Below are 18,979 nucleotides of genomic sequence, written 5' to 3'. Positions count from 1 at the left end.
GCCCAATTTTGTAACCAGATTCGAGGACTGCTCTGGCTACCCTCAATTTTGTTCAAAAACTGAGTTTAGGCTTACTCGATCTCACTTTTCAGACTTATTGGAGGAGAGGGTACTGTTTGTGATTGTGTTTGTATAACATCAACATGTTACGTTTCCTTAGTAACATTTAATGCTTTTTTTTTATGGGTCTAGCCTGCTAGGTTTTGTCTCAGCAGTGTCATGTCCAACTCAACCTCAGGTCGGATCTCCCACCCACAAACCCTTCCCACATCCCTACTCACAGGACTCTATAAGCACAATGGGAATATCTCCCTTACCATTCATGGGGAGATGTTCCCAATACATGAGATAGTGTCTTGTGGTAGGGATGCAGGAAAAAAAAAGTTTGTGGCTAGAAGGTTTTTTTTTGGAGCTAATAAATATGGATATATAAGTAGGATATAAGTGAGGATTCTAAAGATTTTTTTTTCTATTTTTTCCGGGGGGTGGAGGATTAGACTATACATAATTTTTGTTTTCATTCTAATCACCTTATTTGAGATAATATGCTGTAGTTGTAAGAGACCTGTTTACCCAATCTCTCTGTGCCTGCCCTATAAATCAATACATTGTCACTCAAATAAAACAATGAAACATGCATCAAAACAACCAATAATCCAAGAGTCAGTATTCAGTGTATCTTTTCCTTTCTGTTAGGGGTGTTCACGGTTCGATTAATTAAATCATAGTTTTTTATTTTTTATTTTTGAAATCAAATTGTTCCTATCAATTTTTCCATATCCCCAAACCCATACTATTGATAAACCGATTGACCAGTTTCAATTCTTGACCAATTTGATTCTTTGGTTTTTTATGTTTATTACATATATTATAAGTAAATATAAATAAAATATTATAAATACTATAAATATATAATATATTATATATTTTAAATAGATAATTATAAATATAATATATGTATATATTTATATATAAAATATAAATAATATGTCAGATATATAAAACATACATATAAATACATATATCGGTCGGTTAACCAAAAATCGAACCGGTCCCTTAGTTTTTTAGAAATATCGAACCAAAACCGAATCGATCAGTTTGGTTAACTGCATTTTTCGGTTTGGTTCGGTTTTCAGTTTTTTTTTTATGAGCACCCCTACTTTCTGCCCTTCTCAAAGTACTTGAACTTCAAGCATATTAATCTGAGTTCCTTACCTAGGCAAACAACTATAATTTCCAAGAGGCCCTACTGTGGATTTTAAGGGCAGTTTTCTTTTTTATTGAGAGGGGGGAAGTTGGTCAATGGTATTTTGGTTCCCATTGACCAAGATACCCATGTTCTCTTTTTAGATTTATGTGGGGTTCACGGAAAATTTATTTTCCTTGGGTATCACTTACCTGGGTAAGTGGCAATCATCTCCCACATGCATAAGTAATTTTCCCCTTTTAATAAATAGTTTTTATGGCTAAAATGATCATTTTCTTACTTACCTAGGAAATAAAAGATGGTAAATGCACTTACCTCAGTAAGTATTTCCCAAAAAGCACTTACCCGAGTAAGTGAATTTACTTAGATAACTTCTCAAAAAGCAAACGGGACCCAAAAATTTTCCTGATGAGAACAAACAAGTAGACCTGTTCATGGATTGGACTTGGGCTTGACTATTTCCAAAATTTAAATGGACCTGGCCCAAAGCCCGAATCTGATATAGTGTAAAGTCAGACTTGAAGGCCAGCCCGTGAATAGGTCTACAAACAAGTCAGTAATCCTGTTTTCTCTCTCTCTCTCTCTCTCTCTCTCTCTCTCTCTCTTTTCTTTTTATATGATCAGCACCATGAGAAAGGTATTGTACAGAAATTTATAAGACTTTGTTAGAGCATACCCTAGATATAATAAGCCTTATCTAAACTTTTCAAGGGTCAGTTCGAAAGGAATACAAATACAAATATATATAATATAAATACATACAAAATAATACAAAATACAAAATTTTACCCCTGAGCTTAAAGAAAACTTGGGGGCCGGGGTTAGCCCCTCTTATACCCCTGGATTTTCCCAGTCTTATGTTCGACTCTCGTTAATGACAATTCTGAATCAACGGGGAATTTTGTTTTATTATTGGATAAAATGTTGGGACTTTGGAAGCTTAATAAGCTGCCTTGGAACTATATAAAGGTCCTTCAACAAAGTTTTAATTGATGTAGACTGATCAATATTTAGCATTATAAAAATAAGACAATTGTGGTCTAAAAACCAAACCAGATGCTATTGAATGCCCTTAATCCAAGGACGGATCTTCATCTAGGGGCCACTGAATAATAACTCCATCTTGTGTGTGTGGTGGTGGGGGAATTGACGATGACCCAATAGTCAAGTGTCACTTGGCAGGACTGGCTGGTCCTCTGTAGTATGTTCGCCATGGAGCCTCACGTGCACCCTGCTCTGCCCCACCAGGCCACCCTCCATGAGCCTGTGTAGTATGTATATCAATAGAAGAAATAACTAATAAAACTATATCTGCTCCCAACTAATCATTACAGTTGTATATTGGGAACATTTTCCGTCTTAGGAAAAGATTCGATCTCAACGCTAAGGGTTCAATTTGGGCAGGTCCAGTCTAAGCCTGAACTGGCTCAACCCGGAATTTTATATGACTGGGCTTGGATTTTCAGTCCTTGGGTTGGGTTTGAACCTAGCCCTTAGATAGTTTAAACCCGGCCCAATTATATACATTTATACATATATGTGTATATAGCACATATATGTAAATGCTACATACATAATTTACATATATATACATACATATTTGTATATATATATATATATATATATATATATATATATATATATATATATAAAACATTTGTATAGATATTTTGCATACATATTTATATACATACATAAATATATGTATATTTATATTTGCATAAATACATTTATATATCTACAATTTTAGAGTGAGTTCATTAACCAATCCCAACCCGGCACGGACCCAAACCCAACCCAAGTACATAAAATTACAGGGTGGTCTGGACTCGGGTTGGAAAAGGCGAGCTTGACCTCAGGCTCGGGCCCTAAGCCCAAATTTTAGGACTGGGCCTGAATTGACCATAAACTCAGCCCAACCTGCCCGACTTGCACCCCTACTCAATGCTAATCCACCAAATCCACCAAAACCTAACCAGGAGTAGAGTACTACAGGTGGTCAGGTGGTTGCCTAATCTAAATTAAGTTGAATAAGAAACACGTTTTAGTTTGCGGAATGTTGTTGTGTTGGTTCTGATTAAGAAGGCGTTCTTGTTGGATATACTTCTTAAAATGATTTAAATATCACATCTCTTTCTTTTCTCTTGACGTTGGGGGCAGAAAATTTAGCATTCTGGTTTTTCAACTTGTTTGGCTTGCCATGATTTGCCACTTTATCTACTAATATTTTTTCCGGTCCCAAATGTCTCTTCTCTCTTTGACGTCTATCTTTAACATAAGTAAGAAGGAAGCTAACTAGTACTTTAATTTATCCAATAATAAGCAAAAAAATTAAAGCTAATATTGTTTGAGATGAGAAACTTTTCATGCCAACCTTTGATTCCTAAGTTTCACCTACTTTTGGATAATTGTCAACCTGTTGAAGAATTGGGATTTAGTTATTTACTAAAAAAACAAGATTTAATCGTTCATCAATGTACTTGATTGTTTGTAAATAAGGCTGTGAACGAATCAGGAAGAGTTTGGACAAAGGATGAATATATATCCAAAAAAGTGGATTTATCTACATCTCAAATCCCACCGGATCCTGAAAACTTGAAATTAAAATTAAAAAAAAATGTCATTTAATTAAAATTCAATCTTGTCTGGTTTTGCTTAGATGGAAATACAGATTCGACTTAAACAAAGCAAATTGGAATGCGAATTAGATTAAATCCAGTCCATTTGCGTCTCTAGTAGTTAAAATTAAAGAAAAACAAAAAAACAAGGTACCAATCAGTAGGTCAGTAAGGTCTTCTATTGGTTGTAGTAGAGATTTGGAATCAAATCCCTTCTACACCTAAATTAGGGGACAGGCTACCCCGTTGTTCAAAAGAAATAATTGCAAGTGGAAAATGCTACTTAATGCAACCAATTATCATCAGGATGGTGTTTGGTATTGATGTAGTTTTTGGAAGAAAGGTGCTACCTCAGCATTGAAGATGTATTTAACAAAAAAAATGCCTAAAAAGTTATTTGGTTGAGCCGCTTATCTGATAAACGGCTCTCTCAAAAATCGTATGAATCGTTTATTAAAAAAAATACCAATTTTGATGTTTTTCATTTTCAATACCGATTTTTCACTGTTTGGCTTATATGGCGCCTAATGGCGTGTAGTGGCACCTAATGGTGCTGAGGTGTAAAAAAATCATACAAAACATTCAAAGTAAAAATCATACAAAACATTTATCTTATAAAAACCATCGGTACCAAACAACCTCTAGTAATGAACCTTTAAAACTCAACTTGGAAATTGATAAGACGGTTTGGAATTGTTAGATTAGTTTAAGTAACTTTATTTCTAAAATGGTACATCTGTTTTATATTTTATAGTTTTTTTTTTTAATATTGACCAATGCATTGACTGGCTTGGTGGTTCCAGTCTTGACTTTTTTTACGATAAAGGTAAACCGGTTCGGTTGATATGGCCTCTAGCTGGTTGTAACATTGGCTTGGTATCGAATCCGATATTCAGGGAGTGTGATATAGGAATAGCAACGGGGTGGGGCGGTGTTGGATTTTGTATGGCCCCGTCGTCTTCAACCCCGAACTTAAATACACTTCCCGGAATTCCATTAGAGCTAGAAATTTCAACTCCATCTCTATTCTCATGGGAAATGGGGATCTCTGAATTTGTCCGGCACCACTGAAACCTACCTCCTACAGCTATATATATGTAGACAGTTTCGAGGCTGGGTCGGGGTAGGATGGACAAATACTATTTTGGTAGTATTTGGCTTGTGGTTCAAAATAAGTATGGTTGTTTTTTAGAACTACACCACCTACTTTAAAAATGAAAATATAAGTTCTGAACTTAAGCATTCTGTTATGTATGGTTGCATTTTATTAATGGTTTTGTTTTTTTTTTTTTTTTATATTATCAACTTTTCTATGTAACTCACATGTAGAAGTAATTCATCTATCACCATTCAACTTTGATCATACAACCATTTGTTTATCATATGTTACATATATAGATATACCATTTTATAGAATATAACTTGAGATGCATAGAATCACTTGGCAATCCTAAGGCTCTTAGTCTTCTTTTTGAACCAAGTGGTCATGTTCAAAAAGCCATCTTCCATAGTGTTCACAAAATGGGGATTTGGCTGATTTTGAAATCATAATTTATTACACTGGGGATTTCCTACCCACTCTTTATCCGCAGTGAATTAGAGCCACACATCTCTACTATGAATTGAGAGATGTGCGACTCCAATTCACTGCAGACAGAGAGTGGGTAGGAAATCTGGGCTCAATTTATTAGTTCTAGAACCAATACAAAATGAAAATGACTTTTAAAATACTAAAACTATGTTTGATTTGAAAAAAAAAAATAGGGAAAGGAAAGGTAAGGAAACATTTACAAACCTTATATAGGTTTTAATATATTTCTCTTCCTTTCCCTAGCTTTTCCTTCAAACCAAACAAAGACTAATTGTGTTCGTGAACTAGATAGAACATGAACACAACTACGGAAAGATCACTCCATTTATATTTTTATCATTTCACATGCAACCAAATGCAATTTAATTGTCATCTTCTATTTTTCTAGCCCATATTTTGCCAAGTTGTAAGCAGGTAAACTAATTTGGAATTTCCATATCTTACATGTATATCATTCATCTTTATTTAGGGTTCATTTGGTTTACAGGACTGGAGATTGAACTGAAATAGGTCATTCCAATTGTTTGGTCGGGCAGAATTGAAATCCCATTCTCATTCCCGGTGGAATGACATTCCCCTATTTGAAGGAATAACCATTCCTTCCCTCCTTTTGGAATGAAAATCCATCCCAACTGATTTCAGTTTCGATTCTGATTCCCATCTGAACCAAACAAACAGGAGAAACAGACCATTCCAATGGATTCCGATTCCAATTTCAAACAAACCGAACCAAATAAATCCTTATTAATTAATTTATATTTTTCCCAAAAGAACGCTAGTAAACAACAAACTTATGCCACTTTTACCTGCCATACCATTCAGATGAGGAGGAACTAGGAATCATGCCTGATCTTGGCTTGTGTTATGTTCCCTTTTCTTGGCTCCTACAATTTCTCTCAAGATTTGTATTCAGCATTATCCCCCCACCCCCACTAAAAAAACACAGACTAGGCTTGCCAACAGGTCAGGAATAAGTAGACCCCGTTCTGAGCCAATAATACAACATAGAACCTAGAGTCTTGTTCCGCACTCTATAAAATTCTCTTGCCATCTATTGTCAAAATATCATGCACATCCCCTATAAAATTACTCTTATCAGTCCTGCTAGGGCACCGGAAAAGGTGTGGTACCAAACAAATTGAAAATCAACCACGAGGCATTTTCCGTCAATTTTTAAAGGAGATTTTGATTGATTGAAGTATTTTAGGTATTGTGCCTTTCTTGTGGTACCATGAAAATTATTCCTTCATTATCATCATTCTCATCATTCGAGCCTTATCCTAACTATATGGAAGTATATGGTGTGGATCAAGAGAATACAGCCATACAGGCTCCTCACAGCACATCCCAATACGACACGGAGATTGTTTTTAATGCATAATGGGATGTGCTGCACTGCTGCTCTTGCTCTTGGGGATCCAATTTCAATTCTTATTGGCTACACATTCTATTCTGTTTAATGCCATTATCCATTATGAAATTATGAGCATTGAAAAGTACTTAATCTCAAATATTTTATACTAAATTATTACAAATAAACCATACAATGAGAAACATGTATCAAATGCATCCGGGGGCATCTTTATTATGTGCTAAGTACTTACAAAATCAGTTTGTTTCTTAATTGGAGAGGAACAATGGTCCCATGTATTTGGATATATTGAGTTAAACTAGACCATTGATAGGCATTTGTTGCTTCAATGAATTAGGTTTTGTTTAATTAGATTTAGGGGCTGCAACTTGGGCTGGGTTAGTCTGTATTCGACCTGATCAGATTGAAGTTTGGATAAGGGTTAACATATCCTATTAGAAAGGCTTTGACCAATCATAACCCTCCGTGAATTTTGGTGAAAATCCACTTGATTGATTCCTAATTTTATGATGCTGGCCAATTGGTCGTAAGTTTTTTCGGCATCATATTAATTTTAAAAATTATTAAAAAAATTTAACGAAATTTGGTTTGCCTATAAAAAATAAACTATAACTTTAGCATTCCTCCAAAACATAAGGCATGGGTAACAGGGTAAGAAGTGAAATAATTAGGCCAACCTGAATCCAACCGGATGCCAACCAAAGCCGAAGTCATTGAGTTGGAGTTACGAATAAGGTTGGGACCGAGTTTAACAATTGGGGTTGGGTCAGGGTTAGTTTAAACCAACCTGATCCGGCCTGACTTGAGCCCCCAACTAGACCGGGCTTCAGTTGAACAAGATTCGTTATTAGGGGTGTCAATTGGACTGGATTTGGTCCAATCATATCCAGTCCAATGTGAGTCCATTATAAATGGACTAGGTCCAATCCAATCCAATGAATGTTTTGGAACAATTTGGACCGGTCCAATTCAATGCCTGGACTGTCCAATATGTTCAAATTCATTTTGATTTAAATTGATTTCAACCCAAAGCCAGTCCATTAATATATATATATTCTTATTTTATATCAATGGACCAGATAGTGGCTTAATCCAACCCAATCCAATATAAATTTATTACGGATGGACTACGTCCAATCCAATCTAATAAATATTTTATACCGGATTGATCCAATCCAAAACCGATCCATTGACACCCTTATCCGTTATTGCAAGCCCGACGCTAATCCATCTGTCATTTAAATGAATTCCAGGGTCAACCCAAGTAGATGTAGAAGTAGAACACATTCACTTCACGTGTAGAGGAAAGGAAGGCTTTCGTTTCACAGGTTATATACATAAAACGTAACATAACCATCTCCTAAGTTCTGATCAATTCTGACAGCGAAACAAACCTATGAACTCTCTAGTTACATATAAACATATTCATACATAAGATTCAGATTGGAGCCCGAATCTCTTACCCACATTTATCGCAGTCACACATGAAAAATATTTCATTCTCTACATAGTATTATGAAGAGGGAGATATTCTCAATTCACGGGGATAGTGTGTTGTGGGTAAACGTGGGCAGGTGATATTGACCATCACCACCTCACCACAAAACACGATCCGTCCAAAACGAAAGAAGCTATCTGCTTGTCTTTTTCTTTTAGGCGGAAGCGACGAATACACAGTTGCCACCTGGCAAATATAGGGTGTATTGCATCTCCGCTGCTCCTCTGCACCATGATGTTCATCATCGTCATCATTGCGAGGGAATCAACCTTCAGTCTTCACGTCTTCACCGCCTAACCCCTCACGTGCAACGAAGATGGCAAACTTTTATTAATTATTTAACGAGGAAGAAAAAAAAAAACAAAAAACGCGACGTAATTATAAATCTGTCCGTTAATAGACAAAAGAGGGATAATAATTTGGTTATTACAGAATAGAATCTCAGTGGCATTAACGTAATTTTTCCTTCAATTTATCGAACAAACAAACCATTTCGCATCAGAGCAACTGAGGAAGAATGAAAGCTTGCTGTGGAGGAAACCAGCAAATCTCGAAGGGTCAGTTATTTTGTCATCCGTTTGTTCTATCTTTAAACTCTTTGGTCCAAGGGAAGTAGCCTCTTCAAAGGATTAGGGTTTCCGCTACTTGATCTATCTCTCTCTCTCCGATCTACTAGTCGTTTACCCATCAATTCACCGAGTGCTACAGATCCGATGAGTACTTGAATCTGCATTTGCCACGTATTAGAATTGGGAGCTTAACTTGTCTCTGCTAGAAATCTTCTCGAAATTCGAGATCTCAATCTTACAGGGCGAGGTCAACCAACAATCATCTGTTCCACGATCTTTGACTTGGACGGCGGTAAGACCACGACGATACTGCCAATGCTTTCAAGAGAAAATTCTATTAATAACCTACATCTAGATATCTTCTCAGTCGGTGTTTCTGGTTTCTTTGGGTTTTAAAAACTCAAAAGACATGTGAGAGAACGGAGGTTATATATTTACAGGGTTTAGATTCTGGAGTTTCAAGGCTTTGAGTCCATATGCAAGCAACTGGTGTATCCCTCACTAAGCTGGATGAGAGAATTTAACTTTTAAGAGGTTGCTGAATTTAGATAGAGTGGGGCTTACCTTCTTCATGTCTTGGGTTAGTATTGGGATCTCTGCCTGCTAAATTCTAGGGTTTCGTTACTTCTGACTTCTGAGATATCAGGGCCAGGGGTTTGTTACTACAAACAAGCTATGTAATTCTTCGCTTTTGTGGAGAAACAACTGCTCGGCATTGTTATTCTGCCTTCCCAATTCAAGCAGCAGGGCAGTTCGGTCTCATTTCCTTTTCACTGAGGCTAAATATTTGGTTCCTTGCGGTCAGATGAAGGGAACCTCGTTTGTTTGCTATTGGATTCCCGAAAAGGTTTTAATTGGGTTTCCTGTATGACGATACCATCGAGGTCACTCACATAGAAATAATAGTTTACTTCAGCAATTTCCTACCGGACTTGAACATAATCCATGTTTTTGCCATCTAATGTCGCTGGACATAGTTTTAGTTTTTCTGTAAGGACCATGTTCTGAGTTGCGTTTTCACCGCTGTGCCTGAGCAGTATGTACATTATAAAATTGTTGGGAGAACGAGGGCTTGATTATTGCCTAGAATGGAAAAGTTAGAGTGAGATTTGTGGAAGACTTGGTTGCTGAAGATGCCTCCTTCTCCAGCATTGAGGTTCTCTCCTGGAAGGGAGCTCAGAGCAGAGACTCACAAGAGAGGACGCAGTCTTGAGAGCGGATTGCTCCTTAGAGAAAAGGATGATAACCTTGCTTTGTTCAACGAGATGCAAGCCAGAGAGAAGGACAATTTTTTGCTTCAGTCTTCCGATGATCTTGATGACTGCTTCTGTAATTCCAAAACCTAACCTCCATCTTAGTTTCAATGCTTGGCTTACCTCTTTATTTTTTTTCCTGCTTTGTTTAATGGCACATCTCTGTGGTCCTGATGCTGCTGATAATACTGACCTTTCATTTTTTTTTTAAATTCTTCTTCTGTTCTTCACAGCATCAAAATTGAGATACTTCTCAGATTTCAAGCTAGGCATCTCCATTCCAGTTCGAGGAGAGAGTAGTGACCTGCTTAATGCAGATGGCGATAAAAACGATTATGACTGGTGGGTTGCATTCCTACTATTTTGGTCCTCTAATCATACTGTGAAACATCTGTCTATTGTACAATAATTTACAAACTTGCTCATAGTTCCCAATTAAACACAACAGAACAAAGAGAAATTTAATGGTGCTTAGCCTTTTTCAAAGGTTCCTGATTCAGTGTCAACAGTCTGCTACAATGTTTCTTTTTTTTTTTTTTTGCTAATTTCCTATTTTGTTCAATTTGAAATGATTTTCTTCACTTCCACCAGTAATATTCCATTCATTGTACTGATGAAATTTTTGGTCTTTGGTGTTGTTGATTGAACTGAAGGTTATTAACTCCTCCTGACACTCCTCTTTTCCCTTCGCTGGATGATGAGACTCCACCAGTTAATATTGCTCCAAGGGGCAGACCTCGAAGTCAGCCCATTTCCATCTCAAGATCAAACACGGTGTGTTATTAGATGTCTTTATTGGAATATATTCGTGCCATTCCTCCTTTCTTGTCTATATTCTCCAAATAAATGCTACAAAGTTCAGATTCTGCATTATTTTTTTGCTGACATTGGTTATGCATATCTGCATGTAGATGGAGAAAAGTTACAGGAACAGTAGAAGTAGTGCAAGTCCACATCGGCTAAGCCCATCCCCTCGGTCCAGCAATGGAACATTTCGGTCAAGAGGAAGGCCTTCTTCAGCTCCTCATTCTAGTCCAACTCCTGGTTTACGGCAATCTACACCATTGCAGAGACCATCCACTCCCCCAAATAAACCTGCAACAGCTGCACCCAGGTCTTGTACTCCGACTCCCCGGAGGATGAGTACAGGATCAACTGGTATTATGGTTTCATCTGGGAGAAGGGGAACCTCTCCTGTGAAGTCTAGTCGTGGGAATTCTGCCTCACCGAAAATGCGGGCATGGCAAGCAAATATCCCTGGTTTTTCCTCAGATGCACCTCCAAATCTTCGTACTTCTCTAGCTGATCGGCCAGCATCATATGTGAGAGGGTCTTCACCAGCATCCAGGAATGGGAGCGATGCCTCCTCAAAATTTAGGAGGCAGTCAATGTCACCAACTGCTTCTAGAAGTGTTAGTTCATCACATAGTCACGATCGCGATCGATTCAGCTCTCAGAGTAAGGGTTCTGTAGCATCATCTGGTGATGATGATATAGACTCTTTACAGTCTGTCCCTATGGGCATCGCGAACCACTCAGCTATTAGGAAGATTGGGGCATTTCCAAGTAGCAGAGGTCCAGCATTTTCAAAGAAGCCATCCAGAACGATTTCCTCAAGTTCTGCCCCAAAAAGATCATTTGATTCTGCACTTCGACAAATGGTATGTTGCTTATTGTCCAATTCATTTTAATCATGCAAACAATATCTCTTATTGCCAAATTTGAGCACGTAAGAAATTTAGCAGATGGCAAAAAAATTTGCCCCATTTAGTTGATTTCTCAAAGAGTGGCCAAATTAGGACTTAAGACACTGGCCGGTTCCACCTAGCATCGCTTGAGTGGCTTCTTGTTTTTTACTTGTTTACTATAAAGCTCATGCTAGACCTTTTATTATCTAATTATAATACATGGAGCAATAATTTGTTTCTCAATAAGGTTAATTAATGTAAGTTCATTCAGATTTCCTTTTTCTGTAATCTTGGAAAATTAATAGAATTAAGCTCAACATATATTGGGATAAGGAACTATAAAGGAAGAAAAGGGACAAACTAAACCATACTATTAAAAGGTTATATTTGTTGTTCCGTCTCTTTCTGAACTGTTTTGTTTCTGTGGGGCTGTTCGATAATGGCTGAAGTGGCCGAATGGGATGACTTATTGCTTTGAGTCATTAAGTAGGTTTGAGTAACTTAATGGCCAAATGACATGTTGGGTTAATTACTATTACCCCCTAAATACTTTTGTTTGATCTTCTAACAAAACAATAAGCCACTCAGGTCAATTACTTCATTTTGTTATCAAATGGCATCTGAACCTTCCATTTATTTGATTGGATCAATCTGGTTGTTTTCTACCTGCAAGAAAAACGAACTTCATTATGCAGTTAATTGTATTATCAATATTGTTCACATTAAGCCTTTTCTTTTTCTTATTCTTTTTGTTCTTTTCTACTTGTTTTATGATGATGGTCATCATTATCATCCAAGCCTTATCCCAACCATATGGAGGCTACATGAATCCTGTCTCACCATTCTGTTCTGTTAATGCCATATCCATTGTTAAATTATGGGTGTTTAAACCATTCTTACTACTTTGATCCATGCCCTTTTAGGTCTACCCCTAGCCCTTCTAGCTCCTTCAACTTGCAACATCACTTCTTTGACTCAAGCTATGGTAGGGATATAAATTTGATGTTTGTACAACACAGGCTACTTTTTGACTGAAGTTATGGGCATTAATCTTTATTTGTAGACAAGAATCTTAATGAAACCAAATATTTACCAATGCAGGATTACTTTAGTACAGAAAATTATGGTTTGGCCTCACATTCTTTATTTTTTTATGTATAATGTAGGATCGTCGAAAAAGCCCTCAGAATATGTTCAGGCCACTCTTGTCCAGTGTTCCCAGTACCACCTTCTATGTTGGGAAATCAAACTCTGTACATCAACCTATGATCTCTAGAAACTCCTCAGTCACAACTAGCAGTAATGCAAGCTCTGAACAAGGGACCACTATTGCACCTGATATTGAGGGTACTGACCATGACCATGACCGGGATGATATAGCAAGTGAATTGGGAAATTCCCTGTATCCTGATGCCCAAGAAGAAGTATTTGTCTTTGATAAGGTGGATGAGATAAATGAAGATGTTGAACATGAAACCATTGATGGAAAAACTAACATCAAGCAGGCTGACTTCAATAGAGGCACTACCCTTGAAGTACAATCAGGTGAATCTGAACATTTTAGCAGTTCTAATGCTGCTACTGCAATTGCCTCAACTAATTCTGAACCTATCAATGCTGAGAGTGATCCCTTAGAAGTTGATTGTCATGAAAATTTGTTATTGTGTTCCATATGTGGAAGCAAATTTCGCTTCGTTGAGTCTATGGAAGGGAAAGATGGTCTTTGTCCAGATTGCAGTGAGCAAACTAGATCTTGTACTCTGGCCATTCCCAAAAACACAAAATTTGTCTCTCAAAATACTGTTACAGTTCAGTCTGAGATGAATGTGGGAGAAAATAAATCCTTTCATGAAGTGAAGTTGGAAAAAGAAGTGCCAGAATTTCAAGAAAGTCCTACCAGGTGTGGAACCATGGCTGTTCAGTGTGAAAATAATATCTTACGAGACAGAAGTTGCAATTTTGATCAATCTCAGAGTTGCTTGCCAGACAATTCTGTTCCAAGATCAATCATGGTGATGGAGGAAGGGAAGCAGCATTCCATAAATCAGCAGGTGGTTGATCAGACAACAGTTGTTTCCTGCCAATCTAACAGTGACACTGCAGACAGGCAATTTCAGCATTCCAGTAACCATTCCGAAGTAGTTGCTGAGATGCCAGTTGGTTCCAGCCAGTCCAACAATGACATTGTAAACCAGCAGTTGCAGTCTTTTAATAACCATGCAAGCTTAAAAGTTGATGTTTCAGAGGGTGCAGGTATCTCTGTACTGCTGAAAAGATCTAGTAGTAGCAAGTGGCCTGTTGTTCAAGGGAGGTCCTTCACTGCTACTAATATACCGTATGATGACCCCTCCTATGCAAGAGAGAGTGTCAACAGTATGAGGAGCTCAATTGGGCATGGCAGTGCTTCAGCATCATCATCTGTTGATTGGAGCTCAAGCAGACAAACAGAGGCTCGTGTCCATAGGCAGTTAAGTGGCAGGAAGGCTGACCTGGAAAATTCAAGGCACGATTTAAACCTGAAACCTCACAGTACTGGATCCTCTTCTTCTGGAATCTCAAGTCATGCACATCAAAATGCATTCATTGCCAAGAGCACAAGTGAAGAAACTTCTGACATGTCTGTTGGTAATATGGAATACGAAGCTGTTGAGGAGATGCCACTAGTTTCTGATGAGGAACACACAGATTCAAAAAATGCAGAACTAGAGACTCTGGATTCATCTGTTGTCAGGCCATCTTATTTTGAGGATAATAAGATTGAGTGCACAGAAAGTTGCAGAACGGAGGATGTTTCTGCCTCAGAATTATCAAGCTGTACACTGGGCATTAGATTGGGGGATACTTCAATAGCAGCATGTCCAATTGATAAAGACTGTGTTTCATCTGGGATTGTTGATGACTTCCCAAACAAAACAAGAAGTGTCTCAGATATAGATGCACTAGCTATCACTCCAGATTCCTCTTTCAGAAAGGAGATTGATATGCTGAACAGTGTCTGTAGCATTGATGATGTTGATGCTTCTGGTGATAATTCTCTAGTTACCATATCAGGAGAACTAGAAAATGGCCACACACAAAATGATGATGTTGTCTCTCCAAATATGAAGAGAACCATTGATGAATCCTTGGAGCATCCACTTGCCGTAATGTTAGAGGAGGACAAACCCAATATGTCAGATCATTGCCATGGCATTCTTGGTATGAACTTCTTGCATGTTCAGCTTTTTTGACCTATTTAGTCTTCCTTTTAATTAACTCGATACCATTATTGTGCTTTTCTGTTTTATGTTTCTGAATTGGTCATGATGCTGATGTTTGAATTAATCCGTTGTTTGCCATACCTTGATGATGGAAAATCAGTTGGCAACTTTTTTGTCTGCTTCTTTTATGATATCCATGTTGTTGAGATTCTTCACATGCAAAATATATATTTGGGAATCCATTTCATTTCAGACCTTTTTTTATTGGTAAAAGAATATTTTATTGATAGATAATGGCAAAACAAAAAAGAAATAGAAAGCTAACATCAGGACATGTTTTTTTGGTAGTAAAATAAATTTTATTAAAAAAAAAGAAGGAATACGAGGGTGACCAGAAGTCACCCGAGAGAGAAAAGAGACAAGAAAAGCCAAAAACCCTCCCAACTCTCATCTACTCAAAACCCCACCATACAAGGGATAGATATCATATACCAATTTACCGACCAAAACCAACAAACAAAGCACCAAAAAACACAATTATAACCCATATAGGAAAAAAAAAAGGCCATTACCAAATGTTTATTCTGGCTATCCAAAGTCCTGGGAGGGGTGGACTGGATATGGACCTAAATTTTGGCATTTTTAACTAGATGGGAGGTTTAGGCATTTGTAGAGATTGATTTGCTGGACTCTCAATTGTTTTGACCTTTTCAAACCCCAAAGTAAAGAAACCAAAATTAGGGAATAAGGAGCTGACTCAAAAAGGTCATTCATATCAATTCAGTCAAAGCTTTGAATTGCCAATCAATGTTAACTTACATATTATATTTATCACTTTTTGTGATGTTAATTGGCATTATTGTCTAATTGAGAACAGTTTGTTGCCTTCTTGTTGATTTATACTTTGTAACACTTTCATGCTTTTTAGTTTAGCAAGGTAAGGCTTTGGTATTTCTTCCATTCATGTACATATACTATGGACTTAACAAATCCTTCTAACCTGGGAAAACTGTTCTTTCACCATTGCTTGGTCAAATGGTGAAATCTCCAGCTGACAAACATGAGAATGGGGCTTAGACTCAAAAAAAAAAACATGAGAATGGGGTTCACGTCTGAGAACATCTATTTCAATTTAAAGAAAAAAGAAAAAAAAGGCCAAATGTCAGGTTGGCATCCAGTCGACCCCTCCCATGACCCCAGATAACTCAGACCAACATTGGGTAATGGTCTTTCGTATCTTTTCTGAAATAATAGTAGGGGTCTCAATGACATGCTGCAAACAAAAAGCTATGCACATATGGATTCATTGTCAGCCACAAAGTTAACCCTTAAGGTGGTGAAGCAATATCTAATATATGAAATCACCATGGTTAAGAATATGGTTGATGGATTTTGCTTTCAGCTCTTCATATGAATTACAAATTTGAGATTATTTTCCTTGTATATTAAATGAACCATCCTGATTATATTGCCCAAGGAATATTATCCACCAAAAAGAAAAAGAAAAATGACAGTTTTGGGGGATCGAAAGGCCTCCATATGAACTTTTAAGGAAATATTTTCCTCTACTTGAGCAAGAGTAAGAAGAAACAATAACCTAATTGAGGAATTTCCTTACCCCGTAGCTCAGTCTTCTGGTCAGACCATAATAGCTCTTGAACCCATGTATGATGGAAAACAAACTCAGGTTTAAGTTCTAAACTACCCAAATAAGTCTCATTCTAGTAGGGGTTTTAAACAAAATCCCACTGAAAAAAAAAGGAAATAGATGACATTACAGAACTAGGTCAAAGTCAAATTAATTCAAATTGCAAGAATCAGAAAAAAGTGTAAGATTCATGAATAAAATAGTAAGATCCAAACAATGGCATTCTTTTCTTTTTCAAAAATGATCCAATCATAAGATTCAACTAGGAACCCTTGGAGTTGACAACTATTATTTACTATAAAAAATAAAAAATAAATAAAACTCTATTGATCTAACAGAGAGATTCACCTCCCAGATTTGAACTTCTTGTTAATAATTTCACGTGCATCCCTCAGGAATTTATTTTGGCAGTTTTTGCCCTCTCCTACCCCCACTGAAAAGCATTCATGCTTTGCTGTCCTTTATTTTCTTTCTTTTACAGGCATGTGTTTAGCTTGCTGAAAATTTGGTCGGATTTCAGTTTCATTTGGTGTGAACAGAATCAAAACCATGTGATTTTGGTTTGAGGCTTTCTGGATGAAATTTGAAATTTGTCTATTAAGTTTTTGTGGTGTGATTTTGGGGAAATAGTCAAATTTAATAGAAAAAAAAAGATATACATATTTAAGTATAAATGTGTATATACATTAAAAGAAAAAGTCCTTCCAAGTCACCAAAAAATAACTTCTCAAAAAATTCTAATTGACAAAAAATAGAACACCCCAGAATTACAAAATTGTCACTGGTGAGGGAGTCTGGGGAAATTTTTTTTCTTCTGTTTCTTTATCTTTTTCTATTTCTTCATCAAAATGTATATTCAAAACTGTGCTTTTGCTCCATCTATGCTCCAAAACCATGAAGCTTTTCAAATTTGAGGCTCTATTGATTTGATTCCACTTCAGCCCCATTTTGTGATCAGGTTATTACTTTACGGCTACATCAAGTGTAAAATCGTAAATATAGGTTTAGAATTAATTTAGATGTATTGGTGTGATTGAAAACTCTTTGTTTGTGGTAAGATCAGTTGAAGTCACTCTTACCTCTCTATTATCATAGATTGTTTGTTAAAGAATGAATGATGGAGTTTGTCTAACCCTTTACTCGATGCATGCCATCTGAAAAATGGAAAGGAAAAAAAAAAAAATTCTTAGCTTTCATATGGAGCAGTAAAGTTTTATGTATATTGATCGACTATTGCTTCACTTCTGACAGAAGAATCAACAATAACAGTGGAGGGCCCAGGTGGTCACAAAAAGAGGAGCTTAACATTGGATGAAGCAACTGACACCATACTCTTCTGCAGCTCCATTGTCCATAATCTGGCTCACCAGGCTGCGAGCATTGCAATGGAAAAGGAGAACTCAGTTCCCCTCGAAGGTTCCCGCCCAACGGTTACCATCTTAGGAAAATCCAGTTCTGACACCAAGGGTCCTCGTGCTAGGACTGGCAGTAAACGCACACCAAAATCCCAGAAAACCAGACATAGGCGGGTGGAATCAGACATGGAGACATCTCCAGGAAAAGTTAAGACTGATGTAAAAGCCCATGAATCCCGGATTCATGGTGCCGAGTTTCCAAACAAGGTTGACAGCACAAAACCTCCAAAGCTAGAATCCAAGTGCAATTGCACGGTGATGTGATTGAGAACCGTCCATAGTGTTCTACTCTCTCTCCTCCCCTTCGGCCCATGTGATGGTGCTAATGTTTGTATGTTGTAGATTTTTTACACGTTTTGTGGGGCAATTCACCCAGGATGCCCCATCAGTTTCTTTCTGTTTGTTCTCATTTATTTGTAAGAAAACACCACATCATGCTGGTGATATAATCATGTAAAGCTTTTATTTGTCTTTGGGGTGAATATCACTACAGGAATAGAGGTTTGTTTTTTTTCCCCTCACATTACTGGATTGTTTTTTGGTTCCCCCCTCTTTGTCACACTTCTCTTAACAACTGGAAACAAGTTTCATGGCATTCTTTTATTAATTCATTATTCAACATAAACTTCCATAGATTTGACTTTTGAGTTTTGATCTACGATGCAAATTTTGGGGCACTGGACTTTTACCATCTGTTTATTTGCGGTGTAATTTCATTATAGAATGGTCTTATTGTAGAGATCACACAGTGCCCCACATGCACATCTCTCCCGTACTTCTCATCGGGAGATATTCCCAATATCTCCCAATGAATGACAACATATAAGTTGGGAGATTTGTGAAGTTGGTGTGAGGATCATTTTGTGGGGAGCAAATCCTATTTCATAGCGAAATTCTTAACATAAACAGAAGGTGGCACT

The 18,979-nt window shown here is 37.2% G+C and overlaps 1 protein-coding gene across 1 annotated transcript; it reads left to right on the top strand.

Annotated features, from left to right (window-relative positions):
• Positions 1-8,706: 8,706 nt before the first annotated feature.
• On the top strand, positions 8,707-18,580 carry LOC104592946 (uncharacterized). Its single transcript, XM_010252520.3, has 6 exons — positions 8,707-10,184; positions 10,342-10,450; positions 10,762-10,882; positions 11,020-11,769; positions 12,963-14,994; positions 17,896-18,580. Exons 1-6 carry the CDS (start codon positions 9,989-9,991, stop codon positions 18,321-18,323), a joined length of 3,636 nt encoding a protein of 1,211 aa, XP_010250822.1. The 5' UTR covers positions 8,707-9,988; the 3' UTR covers positions 18,324-18,580.
• The last annotated feature ends 399 nt before the right edge of the window (positions 18,581-18,979 follow it).

This window comes from Nelumbo nucifera, chromosome 3 (genome assembly GCF_055504915.1).
Source record: "Nelumbo nucifera cultivar China Antique chromosome 3, China Antique-T2T, whole genome shotgun sequence".
NCBI lineage: Eukaryota > Viridiplantae > Streptophyta > Magnoliopsida > Proteales > Nelumbonaceae > Nelumbo > Nelumbo nucifera.
Note: the sequence above shows the minus strand (reverse complement) of the source record. Positions and strands in the feature narration are given on the sequence as shown.

Excerpts from the sequence above, each read along its gene's own strand:
- LOC104592946 (XM_010252520.3), top strand. The coding sequence starts at position 9,989 with ATGCCTCCTTCTCCAGCATTGAGGTTCTCTCCTGGAAGGGAGCTCAGA. Across the intron at positions 10,185-10,341 it reads TGATCTTGATGACTGCTTCT|CATCAAAATTGAGATACTTC; the intron begins GTAATTCCAAAA and ends TGTTCTTCACAG. Across the intron at positions 10,451-10,761 it reads GATAAAAACGATTATGACTG|GTTATTAACTCCTCCTGACA; the intron begins GTGGGTTGCATT and ends ATTGAACTGAAG.